The sequence below is a fragment of the Thamnophis elegans genome, chromosome 9 (genome assembly GCF_009769535.1).
Source record: "Thamnophis elegans isolate rThaEle1 chromosome 9, rThaEle1.pri, whole genome shotgun sequence".
NCBI classification, from domain to species: Eukaryota; Metazoa; Chordata; class Lepidosauria; order Squamata; family Colubridae; genus Thamnophis; species Thamnophis elegans.
The window spans coordinates 32,220,008-32,234,326 of NC_045549.1; the positions used below are offsets into that span (position 1 = coordinate 32,220,008).

Genomic DNA, 14,319 nt, shown 5'->3' on the forward strand with positions numbered 1-14,319 from the left:
AGAGGCCTCCTCAGCCTCGATCCCTCAGACCCTAGACTTTTTGCAAGAGGGTCTGGATAAGGGCCTTGCAGTCAGCACCCTCAGACGCCAGGTTGCAGAGTTGTCTACCATCCTGGCAAAGGGCTCCTCTCGCTCGCTGAGTCAGCTCCCCCAGATCAAGAGCTTTCTCAAGGGAGCAGCGAACATCAGCCCTCCAACTGTTCACCGGTATCCGTCATGGGATCTTCCATTTGTGCTTAAGGCCCTGACCAAAGCCCCATTTGAGCCTTTGAAAAAGACCAGTCTGCGCTACCTCACCATCAAAACCGCTTTCCTGGTGGCCATTACATCCGCTCGCAGGGTAGCCGAGCTTGCTGCGCTCTCTGTCAGGGAGGATTTGTGCGTAGTTCACCCGGACAGAGTAATATTGAGACTTGATCCGTCATTTGCTCCGAAAATTAACTCTCTGTTTCACAGGACTCAAGAACTTATTTTGCCCAACTTCTGTCCCCAGCCTTCTCACCCTAAGGAGCGTGAGTGGCACAAGCTGGACGTGAGACGGGCCGTGCGCACGTATGTAAAGAGAACAAAGGACTACCGCCGGTCAGAGGCTTTCTTTGTCTCCTTCCTCCCTGCGTCCCTGGGCCGCAAGGTCTCCTCTCACACTGTGGGACATTGGCTACGTGCTTGCATCAAACTGGCATATGAGCACCAGGGCAAGACGGCTCCGAGACGAATCACCGCTCACTCCACCAGGAGTGCTGCAACGTCTGCAGCCTGGGCAACCCAGGCCTCTATCCTAGACATTTGTAGAGCGGCCACCTGGGCTTCCCCCACGGCCTTTATTAGAAACTATAAGATTGACACCTTTGCCTCAGCCGAAGCCTCCTTTGGCAGAAGAGTATTATAAAGAGTGGCTGAAATGCCAGAGGCTTCGGCGCTTCCCCACCCTGGGACTCAATAGCTTGGGCATGTCCCAGCATTTGGGCTCTCTGAGCAGTGCACTGGAGAAAGACCGTTGGCTTACCTGAACGGTCGTTCTCAGGGCACTGCGAAGAGAGCCCAAACCCACCCGGGTGTTAGTATTGAACGATGTGGCTGTATTGACTGTAATTGATTACAGGATGGTTCCTTCGTTTTCGAATTGAGCATGTGCAGGCAAAGGGAGGCGTGGTCAAGAAAAACATCACTCAGTCCAAGGGCAGATAGGCTGTGTTAACCCAGCATTTGGGCTCTCTTCGCAGTGCCCCGAGAACGACCGTTCAGGTAAGCCAACGGTCTTTTTTGACGTTCTTCCTCTTTGTTCAGTGAATTATGGAGGTGCCTGCCTGAGCCATGCCATATATTATCAAGGATCTCCAACCTTGGCAACTTTAAGACTTGTGGGCTTCAACTCTCAGAATTCCTCAGCCAACTTTATCAAGCAAGGCATGGATCCTTGGTTTTTAGTTTAATCAAAAACTGGCTTCTTTAAAATGAGAAGTGAACCTCAGTGAGATGAGAAGGAAAAAAGAAGACGATGACTTTTCCAGGCCAGTGCTACATCAGAAGGCAGCATTTAAAACTGTTTGATAATCATTAATAATAATTGTACTAAAACTTTTTGTGCATGTGTTCTTCATAATGGAATAATTTTACAAATACCTCCTGTCCCTTCCTTAGGTTGCTCAAGAAAAGAAATAACTGAGCATTGGGAATGGCTTGAACAGAATTTACTACAAACGCTTTCTATCTTTGAAAATGAAAATGATATAAACACTTTTGTCAGAGGAAAAATACAGGTATTGTATATTTTGCTCTGTTTAACATATATGTGACTAGGAAAAGCTAGTATATAATTGTACTTTATATCTGATTTTCTTGTGTGTGCATTTCTAAAAAATATGATTCTAATAAACAGTATAATACTGTTTGCACGATCAGAGTAATCATCAATGCCAGTATTAAATGATATCCATAGGAAGAGGTTCAAACTGGTATTTGAAACACATGCCAGTTCCACCACAATTTCTAAAATGTTGATGGAGTCATACTGTCACATTCGCTCACACATACATCCACACATAACTTATAGAGTTTGACTGTCATTTTTCAAAAGCAGATTTGCCATGCAGTTTGGCTGTTTTTATGTAGAAGAATGAATCCAGTCTTGTTTAGCAGAGCCTAACAAGTTATGAGAAACACGTGGATTTGTAATTTTTCATCCAAAAATTTATTATGTGAAGGATTAATAATGTGAGGCTCTTGAGCTGGATGGCACTCACATGCCTATGAATAGCATTAGCTTACCTCCAGAATATTTTTAATAGTGACCATAACAAACACCTTGCATCATTGTTATATCTTATCAAGCTATTCTATTTTTGTAGACAATCTCATAAAGCTGCGGCATTTGTTTATTTGTTTCCTGAAACATAATATGAAATTGTGCAGTTATAATTATAATTATTTAAGATTTTTCTTGAATTCTTTTATTTCTAAATTAGTGAATCAGTATGTGTACATTATGATAGGGATCGTAATTTAAATACTAGAAGTGAAACGTAAAGAGTATAGTTGCTTTGAGAATTCCAAGAGGTTCTGTATGATCTACTTCAGGGTATCATCGCAGAGTACAACAAAATCAATGGTATTCGGGAAGATGATGACACGGCTAAATTTAAGGAAGCAACAGTGAAGTTCCATAAATTGTTTGGGATGCCAGAGGAGGAGAAACTTGTGAATTACTATTCCTGCAGTTATTGGAAAGGGAAAGTCCCACGTCAGGGCTGGATATATCTCAGCATTAACCATCTATGTTTCTATTCTTTTCTCATGGGTCGAGAAGGTAGGAATGAATGTCTTCTTATTGAATTATTAACAGGTTCATTTATACAAATGTATGGTATGTATGATTTAATGTTGTCCTTATTCTCATGTTCAGGAATTGGAGGTAAGAAAATAAGTATTAGAATAACAAGCATAAGGAAAGGTGGTTTAATAAACTAGAAACTACACTGTGTTATTTTACTGAACATGTTCTTCAGTGATTAATATTACCATATACAATATGTCATACAGAAGGAGCAGCATACAGTATATATAACATGCTGAAGCAAAAGAGTTAATTCATACTTAGCTTACAACATTATTTCCGAATGATTTTAGGTCAAAGTAACTGCACATAATTCATGGACATGCATGTATGAATCCTTTTTTATTCATGTTAACATTTTTAAGAGGCTTATAGCTTTGAATTTTGTCACTGATATTCTGTCACCAGGATAAATACCTGTATTTTCACCGCCCGAATTGATTTAGCTCTATTTAAGACTAGTGAATTTTTATTTAAAATTTATACTGTATGAACTAATAAGTGCTTAAGTAATTTGATGTTTGTATCTTGGTTGTTTTTTTGTTAAGCTTTTTTGGTTTAGTGTACAATTATAAAATGATTTGATTCTCTAGGGATAGGTTTTTATCTGTAAAACAGTCTAACTAGTCAGATAGTGTGGTAAATATATAGATTTATCAGACACTCATACAGATAGTAGACAAATCCTTTCAACAGTTAACTGCATAGTACTAGTGACTCAATCAGTTGAAAGTACTGAGACTAACATTTGAGCAAACTTTCAAAGGACTGTACCATAAATCTGTATTTAGTTACATATGCAAGTAGTTTATAAAAGTTTTAGATGTTATCTTGAATTTGGAACTATTGAATTGTTACTGTTTCTGCTAAAGTCATATTTTTCTTTAATAGCTAAACTTGTCATCCGATGGGTAGATATCACCCAGCTTGAGAAGAATGCAACTCTGCTGTTACCTGATGTGATTAAAATTAGCACAAGATCCAGTCAGCATTTCTTTTCTGTGTTTCTCAATATCAGTGAAACATTTAAACTAATGGAACAACTTGCTAACATAGCTATGAGGCAACTTTTGGACAATGAAGGCTTTGAGCAGGACAAGTCACTCCCCAGACTTAAGAAGAAATCTCCTAAAAAAGTATCTGCCTTAAAACGGTAGGATTTGGAATCAGTTGCTATAGTACAGCGCAAAGTAAGCAACTTGCCTGCTGGTTTATCATTATGTTTCAGCCCACTACCACTACTATAAAAAGTCTAATAAACATGTTAAAGCAATTTTATACGTTTGTTTTAAGCCCTGTTAATATAAATGTTACTTTATATATGTAAAATAGTTCCATAAACAATATACTTTGTTGTTTATTTTTAATATAAAAGCAAGAACTATATGAGATATGTGCATGTAATTGGAATATTGCCATTGAAATCTGAAATGCTGTTTTTTAGGGATCTGGATGCCAGGGCAAAAAGTGAAAGGTACCGTGCTTTGTTCCGGCTTCCAAAGGATGAAAAACTAGATGGACATACAGATTGTACTCTGTGGACCCCATTTAATAAAATGCACATTTTGGGTCAAATGTTTGTGTCTACAAATTACATCTGTTTCAATAGCAAAGAAGAAAATCTCTGCAGCCTCATCATCCCACTTTGGGAGGTCAGTACAAAACATGCTGGTTTTATTATATTGTGATTACTATGAACATTCAAGATAGCTGATCAAGGCAGGGCCCCAGCCCATGAGCATGGCTTCATCAGTGATACCTGAAGGCTTGTTTGGAATCTTCTATGGCATTAGAATGTGGTGCTAGGCCCTAATCCAGCTGGTCTCTTCTCCCCTACTGGTCTGTTTTTGGCTTCGTAAAGCTTCTTGCTGCTTGTGTGCGTCTCTTATGGTGGATCTCTCAGGGCCTATCCAGTGGTGGGATTCAAATAATTTAACAACTGGTTCTCTGCCCTAATGATTTCTTCGAGCAGCCAGTTTACCAAACTGCTCAGAAAGTTACTAACTGGTTCTCCCGAAGTAGTGCGAACTGGCTGAATCCCACCATTGGGCCTACCCCATCTATGCGGTAGCCCATGCACGATTAATGACTCACATGTTTGTTTAACAGTGTCATCAGAGAGAGCAGAGTGTGTGGGGTTTTAAGCAAGGCTGTCTCACTTAACAGTTGTCGCCACTTGCAACCATAATTGACAGGCTCTATTATGGTTGTAGGTCATATATTACTTGTACACATGGCTGCTCACTGTTCAGTCAGTAATCCATATATTGTTACCCCACTTATTACCACCATATGGCATTACCCAAGTGTCGCAAATTTTAATTTTCTCTGTGATCAGGAAATTATAATTTACCATCAGCAAGGTCTAGCTTGGACCAACAAGTTGTCATATTTCTTGCAATAGCTGTGACTCTTTTTTAAGAAGAATTTGAATACTGAATTCATGTTTATGGATTCATTTACAGACATATTATATATTACAGAAGGTCTCTGTATTTTAGACATACTATTTTATCAATAATTAGCAATTATGAATTATTAATATTTAAATTTAAAATACATCTAAAAACTACTAAATAATGCAAAATACAAAGTGTAAAATAGGATGACTATGGAGATGACAAAATATTACATATTTGGATTATTTAATCTTTCCTTATGCAATACTAAAACAAGTATGCTGAAAGTTTATAATGCTGCCTGGGTTTCTAGAATTAGCTTCTATAATCCCTGATCACTCATAACAACTTTATAGCTTTTTTCAGAATTTCAAAACTGCTATTATGCTGGTCTGTGACCAAATTAAAGATGCAGTTGATGGAGAACTACCTCTTCCACTGTATCAATTTATTTAGACTTTATTTTGGTCCTTCTATTTCCATGTGTATCATTAGGTGACGATTGTTGAAAAGGCGGATAGCTCAAGCGTTTTACCTAGTCCATTATCAATCAGCACTAAAAACCGAATGACATTCCTCTTTGCCAATTTGAAAGACAGAGACTTTCTAGTGCAGAGAATTTCTGATTTCCTCCAGAAAACTACTTCCAAAATTTATTCTGAAAGAGAGATTTCTGGAAGTTACAACAGTTCAGATGATGAGGTGAGTAGATAGTCACTTTAAGTTTAAATTGATTATATAATTATTAACCCAGGTAAGATGGGTTAATCACTAAATCTTGATTTGCACTATTCCATTCTTTTGTTTTGTTCTAGGCCTTCAGGTTGATATTGTTTTCTGGTGATTGCCTATTTTCCCTCTGTTTCTAGTCCCTATTGTTTTCTTGGAAACATTTTTTGGAAATGTTTTATCATTGCCTTCTTCATAAGGCTGAGAGAGAGAGAGGTGGGGGGAGAGAGAGAAAGAGAGAGAGGTGGAGAGTCATTCAACTGGATGTTTTGTGACAAAGACAGGAATAGAACTCATGGTCTCCATGGGTTTTTACTTTGGTGTCTTTAATAACTACATCAAATTACCTCTGTGTACTTGCCCTAATGATTTACCATTTTTTATAAGTTAAGTTGGCTTTGTCTTAACATGAGCTAGTTAAATACTAAGGTACATAACTATAAATACCAAATCATAATATTTGGTTTTGCTTAAAGGATTTTAAATCAGTCTGTACATCCAATCCAATTTAGTAGAGAGTAGAGAATCTTTCATATTTAATCTCAGCCTTAGAACCATTATTCCATAGTACATATTGCTTCTGTTTAAAAATAGCAATAGCAATAGCAATAGCAGTTAGACTTATATACCGTTTCATAGGGCTTTCAGCCCTCTCTAAGCGGTTTACAGAGTCAGCATATTGCCCCCAACAACAATCCGGGTCCTCATTTTACCCACCTCGGAAGGATGGAAGGCTGAGTCAACCTTGAGCCGGTGAGATTTGAACAGCCGAACTGCAGAATTGCAGTCAGCTGAAGTAGCCTGCAGTGCTGCATTTAACCACCGCGCCACCTCGGCTCGACTGTTTTAAGATTAAATCTAAAGAAAAAAATTCAAATTCATAAGCTATTATCTTGTCTGAATCCACAAAATGCCAACCGTTGAGTTTTGAATGTTTACCAGATTGCAAATAAAATGCAAGGCAGTAAAATTTCAAAGAAATACATTGGTCGAATGTGTATATAACATAATATTTCTAAAAGCTATTTTGTGTGCATTAAAAATGAATTTGAAACAGAATTAATCTTTAACGATTTAAAATGTTTGTGTTTTCTTAATTACCTGAATGATTTGTTTGGGGATGTCTGGCTCTTTCTGCATGTAGCTGATTTATCAGTAGCTGAAAGTTATAAATACTCTCAGTCAGGAAGCCATCAATAGCCCTCTGTTTCTGTCTCAACAGAACCATAAGCATCTGCCTAGCTTGTGATGCAGTGTTAAATAGAGTTCACAAAGCATGGTGGCAGATTAGAAGCTTTTTCATAAGTCTACTTTGAAGTGGAAAATGATCAGAGCACAAGGGTACTTAAAGCAGAGTTTTTACAATATGTAACAGGAGACCGTTTAATTCTGTTAGTCTTAAAATGTTCAAGCTTGTCATGGAAATGTCACACTAATAGTGTTTTCAATTTGGTGGCCTAAGTTGAACCATGATTCCTTTCCTCCAGTTGTCACTGATAACTATGTAGTTCACATATTTTGTTAGGGAACTATGAAGTAACTTGCTTGGTTAAAATCAATTCAGCACTGAATTCAAAGAAACCTGTGCTAGATCTCACTTCTAAATACTTTTGTAAGTCATTCATAGCAATTAGTGGCACGCAGCATCTACAACATCACAGAATGGTATCTATTGACTTCCAAAATAATTTTAAAATATTTTAATGATATCTAATTGTTATGAGATGGAAAACTTACATTTCCAGCTTTCATCAAATTTTAGCTATGTATTTCTTTTTAAATTTAAATATTTTGCTTAAAGGGAGAATGTGTGTTTCTTCAAGCTTTGTTTTAATGCCAGAACTTCAGTGCTGAAATCCTCTTTCTGCAGTTTATCTGATTCTCAGTGATTCTAAATGGATCCATATTTATAAACAATTATTGTGCAGATCTCTTAATTTGGATTAAAAGGTGCAGGCAGTTGATACAAAGGGTGGGGTGGGTGGGGATAGTCTTCCTGCTTTGGACTTCAAACACATTTGGCAAAAATGCATTTTTTCTGCGGCAGTGCCTTTCATCCTCAGCTGTTTGAATTACTAAAGCTCAGCACTAAAAGTGGGAGGAAGGAAGGAAGGACGGCTAGTGTGATAAAAGTATGAGTTAAACTTGTTTCCTATCTTAAAGCTTTTAAAACGTGGGCACTATTATCCTAGCAGAGGTCCAATATTGGTCCTTGTGTTTTGGTTCTGTCCATTCTTGAGCTCTCTATGAAATATGTGGGCTCCCCATAACCAGCCCTCCTCCCCAGTTTCTAATTACATGAACAGACTGAGGAAGTAGTAGCGTTTATCCTTGAGAAGAGAAGCGCAATAAAGAATATGGTATCACTTTTAAAATATTTGACAGGCTTTCACAGAGGAAAGCTCAAAATCTTTTTTTTGTATGCCAGAAAGCAAGACATGGAATCATGGATATAAGTTACAGGAATGCAGATTTAAATTGTCTTCCTGCGTTCAGACCAGAGATGGTATTCAGCAGGTTATGACCAGTTCTGGAGAACCGGTAGCAGAAATTTTGAGTAGTTCGGAGAACTGGTAAATACCACCTCTGACTGGCCCTGCCCCCATCTATTCTCTGCCTCCTGAGTCCCAGCTGATTTTGCAGTAATCTTCCCCTGGAGTGGGGAGGAAATGGAGATTTTACAGTATCCTTCCACTGCCACGCCCATCAACCCACAACCATGGAACCGGTAGTAACAATTTTTGAATGCCACCATTGATTCAGACAAATATTAGCTGTTTGTCAGGGCTACTTTAATTTGGAATCCTGTACCAAGCAGGGGTTAAAATGCTGTATGATTCCCTTCAGGTTTATTCAAGGGCAAGTAGTGTCCTTTCATCAAGCCCTCAGAGAAGCCTGAACTCTGAGGTGGATGGAGACCAGCACTTCAATTTGAATGGAAACAGTGTCCCAACTGTAACACAGGCCCTAATGACTATGTATCGTCGGCGTTCTCCAGAGGAATTCAACCCTAAATTGGTAGGCTGATTATTATTATTTTTTGCTCTTAGTTGTATTACAAAAATACTGTCCTTGTTCATTTTAAAATAGGTGAATGTAAATTATATCTACATCAATTTTTTGATTAGGATGGTGGGTGAAGCCAGTTTTGAAAAATATTTAACATCTTAATTAATTTAAACTTTGTAATATAATATCTGCGTATTTATTGCTTTGAAGAATTAAAACATAACTTACTACATGTGAAAAAGAATAAGATATATCATTGACAAAATCTATTTCATTGTTCTCTGAATTATTTATGTGTTTTTTATGATGGCAAAAATGATGCTGTACAGTGATGGTGAAAGTATCTTTTGATTGAAAAAGATTATCACTAGTAATTGTTTCTGAGATTGTTTCCATCATCTGTATCCTCAGCTCGCATAGAGTTAATTAATTATGTGTCATCAAAAATGTTTCGTTTGATCAAATAAATATGCTTTTGAAATTAACACACCAAGAAAGCTTTATTGTAAGACTAATCAGATGTACCATCCCTAAATAAAATTAAGGAACATAATTAAATGGCAGGATGAGAAGAGTTATTTCATCATATTTGGACACAAGATGAATAAATTTTATTACACAGCATGGTTTCCCTGTGTATTTTATGCTATCATATCTATTACTTTTAAGGCAAAAGAATTTTTGAAAGAAGAAGCTTGGAAAATGCATTTTGCTGAGTATGGCCAAGGTATCTGTATGTATCGTACAGAGAAAACAAGAGACCTTGCATTAAAAGGTATTCCTGAAAACATGAGAGGGGAACTCTGGTTGCTCTTGTCAGGTAGGTGTCAGTGGGTAACATACCTCTAGAAGATTTTATCAGCAATTGGTTTACTTGCTTCTGGGGAATTCATCATGTACAAAGTAGGAGATCCAAATGTTGGCTGCAAGCAAATGGGAAGCAATAGTTGCATTGCTAAGCATTTTTATTCAGGAGAACATTTCTCTGATTTCATCAAAGCTAATTTGGTGATACGTGCTTCTTTCAAGAGGCAACTGGACTTTTTGGGTTTTTTTAAAGACATTTCACTTCACATTCAACAAGTTTCTTCAGTTCTGACTGGATGATAATATAGAAGGATTTATACTCCTTGCAGACATTTGCATTCTTTTCGTGACACGTTAAGGCCACCTGGAGGTTTATCTGTGTCATCAAGGTCACCTTATTGGTGCAAATAGGTGTGGAGGCTTCTTGGAAAGGACTGTGTTGTAGACTGGAGATAGATGATGTCATATCACTCCCCCTCTGTTGAGAGAGGGCTGTTCAATTTTGATATAGATGGCTTCTTTGACCCCTCTTTCAAACCAGTGGTCCTCTCTGTCCAAAATGTGGACTTTGCTGTCTTCAAAAGCTTCTTGGATAAGAAGCAAAACGTTTTCAAAGAAAAACAAGAAAGTCCAGTTGTCTCTTTTAAAAAAGCACCTGTGGGACAACCATGACCTGGATGATTGAGAATCTCCACAGACAGATAATTTGGTGATATATCTTTTTAGAAATAAATAGAAATAGAGATACAGAATCTAAATAATTAATTACTTTAAAATCTTAAGTTCCCCCCTTCCCAAATTATGGAATGAATAGTGTAATTTAAGGCTCTGGATAAACTTTGTAGACTATCAAGAGAAAAGCACACCTCTTAATATGTGTTTACATTGGCTGTTGAAATAGAGCTCCACTGTCATCTTTAAATGAATCCATATATACATATATGTGTGCACAATATGCACTCCCACATTAGTGTATTTGTGTGATATATTGGTTCATTTGGAATAAATATTGTCATCTAATAAACTTACCTTAGGAAAAGAAACAGATTAGCAAACCAAATATCTTGCAATAGTTGATCAAAATGTAGGATTTTAATTAAAAATTATCTTTTCATAAAGTTGGGTCCCAAAAAAACACTTTAGAAGGACCCAGAAGTTTGAATATATAACCTTTCTAAAAACTTTATATGGTTAGCATCCTTTCATAAGACACAGAGTGTTTCTGTTACATCTTTAAAATGTGGGGGTGGGGTGGATCAAACAATGAATTACAATATTCCTAAAAGTCAGCTAATCTCTTGAGCATGAGAATGGTCTGTGCAGTTAATTGGTGTTTTTAAATTACATTATAAAGTATTATAAAATGCAAAATACAAATGTAGATAAAAGAACAGTGAGAGGGAAGGGAAAGGGGAAAGAGAAGTGAGGAAAGGTAGGGAAAAGAAAAGAAAAAGAAGCATTGTCTTCTGACTCTCTGTTGCAGTAGAATAGGGCATTAACATCAAATCACTGCCTTTTGTTTTTCCATAATAATATGAACAAGTCATTTCTATAAAGATCTAGCAATCTAATCTATAAAACCCAAAGTCCAAGTTCCATTCTTTTCCATATTAAGTACAAAATTCAGAAACAGTTTCCATGTGGAAACAAAAGTACTTGATCTGTGCAGTTAATTTGATTCTTAGCCTACATCTATAATCTCTCTATATCTGTGTGTGTGTATGTATGTGTGTGTGTGTGTGTTTATATATATATATATGTCAATATACTCGTTTGCATTTGTAGGAGCAATTAATGAAATGGTTACCCACGCTGGCTATTATGAAGACTTGGTGGAGAAATCTATGGGGAAATACAATCTTGCAACAGAAGAGATTGAGCGGGATTTGCATCGCTCTCTTCCGGAGCATCCAGCCTTCCAGAATGAGATGGGTATTGCAGCACTGCGGCGAGTCCTAACTGCATATGCATTTAGAAATCCAAACATAGGATACTGCCAGGTATCATAAAATAGGTTCTTTCACTCACTAATGCTTTTCTTGTTTAGTTCAGAGTTTCTCAACCTTGGCAACTTTAAGATGGGTGGACGTCAACTCCCAGAATTCCCCAGCCAGCATTTGTTCTCAGCAGAGTTCCCAGGTGATGCCATTGTTCATTGTGAGAGGTCTTGTGCACCAAGGTTCAGTCAACCAGGCCCAGTTCTTGTTAGGACACCTGCTGGGGTTGGGCAGTGGTGAACTGATAAGCTGCCACTGCCAGGCTACTCGACTTCTTGGATAATTTTCTGTGCCTTATCTGGTGTCCCTGGTCATGTTGGGCAGGCCTTTAGCTCTCACAAACTATGGTTTTAGGCTACAGAAAATAACTTAGAGGGCTGCATGTTTCAGTCCCCTGGGCTATAGGAATGGTTAGACAGTACATATCAGTTATATACCATATTTTTTTGGAGTATAATATGCAACAAGATTTTGAAGAGGCAAATTCTCACTCTCCAGACCTCCCCAAAATCGCCCATTTCTTTTTTTAAAAAAGGACATGAATAGCCTTTAAGAGGCTTGTAGAGTGCTCCTGGGGGAGGGGGGAAAAATGAGCAGAAAACAGCCCATTTTTCATGAAAACAGGCCCGTTTTTTGTCAAATAAAGGCATACATAGCCTTTAGGAGGCTTATAGAGTGCTCCTGGGGGCTGGGGGAGCAAAATTGCGTTAAAAATGGCCTGTTTTTCACTCATTTCTGCCCTCCCCAGCCCCCAGGAGCACTCTGGAAGCCCCCTAAAGGCTATGCATGGCCATTTTTGTAAGGGAGGCAGGGTTTTGGGAGTCAAAAATGCAGCATTCAGTGTATAAGACCCACCCAGATTTTCAGCCTCTTTTTTGAGGGAAAAAGGTGCGTCTTATACTCTGAAAAATACGGTAATAAAAATTCTGGGTAGTCTTGTGATCCAGGTAACAGATGTTTTAAAATAGAAATTATATCTATTGGAAGAATTTGGGGAGCAACCATGGGTCACCTTATTCAGCAGATCTGAAATATTTCCGTTATAGAACATTTTAAAATGTTAAGGCTGCCTTAACTCTAACATATATTTTCTTGGACATATATGGGCATTGTTTGAGCCCCCAAAATGTTCATCTTCTCTAAAGGGCAGATGGCAGATAGGAAGAGCTGTTCACACTGAATTAAGTGTTTTTTTCCCCTTTTGGACCCCAACATTGCATATGACTTGTATCTTCCTGTCTAGTGGAGGAAGCTCTTGTTCGGGATTCCAGTCAGCCATGTATTCCTGGAAGGATCTTGTAATCTTTATTATCTGCTCTCCTTTCTTATTTTCTTTTCTGACCAATACCTAATATTCTGTTACTACTGAATATACTTTATCTCCATGAGGCAGTTTCTGGGAGTTATCATTTTTATTATTTTATTTTATTTTTTATTTTATATTATATTTTTATTTTATTTATTTCATTATTTTATTTTATTTTTACTCTGGTTCCCTTGAACCAGAGCCTGCTGATACTATCATCCCATTTCTCCGCTGCCTGTTTAGATGAATGGCCCTCAATACTTGAAAGTTGTCCTGTTAGAAAGATTAACATTGGAATAATTGAGTGCTTTATAACTGGCACTAAGAAAATAAAAACTGTGGAGTCCATAGTGCTCTCTGAGCTTGACTGTTTGTTTGCAGACACTAGATAACATCAGCAAATCAATAAGATATTTATCCTAATCATGTTTTATCACCCCCCTCTAGCTTTTTAAAACTTCCTTCCTGTGATTTTCCTGTGAGAATGAATGTTGGAGACTCTTGTTTTAAGTCTCATGGGAAGTATTTTTGCAATCTTAAGTCATAGCACATTGCTCCTCATACGTCTATTGCTGGATAGAATCTGTTACGTAAAATGTATCAAATTAGATAACTGTATGTCTTAATTATTTTTAGGCCATGAATATTGTTACATCAGTCCTGCTTTTGTATGCCAAGGAAGAGGAAGCATTTTGGTTGTTGGTGGCTTTATGCGAGCGCATGCTGCCAGATTACTACAACACAAGAGTTGTTGGTATGTTAATAGAACTAATAATTGGGAAATTATTTAAAACTATCAAAAAGTTAAATTTGAGCTGCAGGTTTAGATGTTTGAATCCATTGATATGGAATAATAGTAGAGCTAGTAGTGATCTATGTTACATTGTTATGCTTTTTTATTTCACATCACAGCCAAATATAAGGTACATGTATTTTGTTCCTGGTGTATAAATCCATGTTTTTCATAAAATGCAGATATTGCTAAAGTTGTGGTGATTGCTGGTTACTTAAATTGGAAAACAATTATTTAAATACGCTATTATTAATAATAACAGTATTTTTATTTACAGTTATGGAAATCAAATAGCAAGTTAATGCATGTTTTTAAAAGGTCTCTTTTCTGAATGAGAAAATAGTGTAATTTATAGGTAGACAAACTCTTGTCCACAAGATGATTCGGGCTGTAGTTTCCACAATTCTTCCCATTGGTCATGTTGATTGAGACAGATGAAATTCCAA

The 14,319-nt window shown here is 37.3% G+C and overlaps 1 protein-coding gene across 4 annotated transcripts in view; it reads left to right on the forward strand.

The window, feature by feature from the left end:
- Positions 1–14,319, forward strand: part of TBC1D9 (TBC1 domain family member 9) — a 52,105-nt gene that overhangs the window by 23,915 nt on the left and 13,871 nt on the right. For all 4 annotated transcript variants that reach the window (XM_032223998.1, XM_032223999.1, XM_032224001.1 and 1 more), the window contains 9 exons: positions 1,642–1,760; positions 2,578–2,806; positions 3,725–3,986; positions 4,278–4,485; positions 5,728–5,934; positions 8,809–8,979; positions 9,640–9,790; positions 11,563–11,777; positions 13,717–13,834. In XM_032223998.1, the coding sequence (XP_032079889.1) occupies positions 1,642–1,760; positions 2,578–2,806; positions 3,725–3,986; positions 4,278–4,485; positions 5,728–5,934; positions 8,809–8,979; positions 9,640–9,790; positions 11,563–11,777; positions 13,717–13,834 (1,680 nt within the window). The remainder of the gene's footprint in view (positions 1–1,641; positions 1,761–2,577; positions 2,807–3,724; positions 3,987–4,277; positions 4,486–5,727; positions 5,935–8,808; positions 8,980–9,639; positions 9,791–11,562; positions 11,778–13,716; positions 13,835–14,319) is intronic.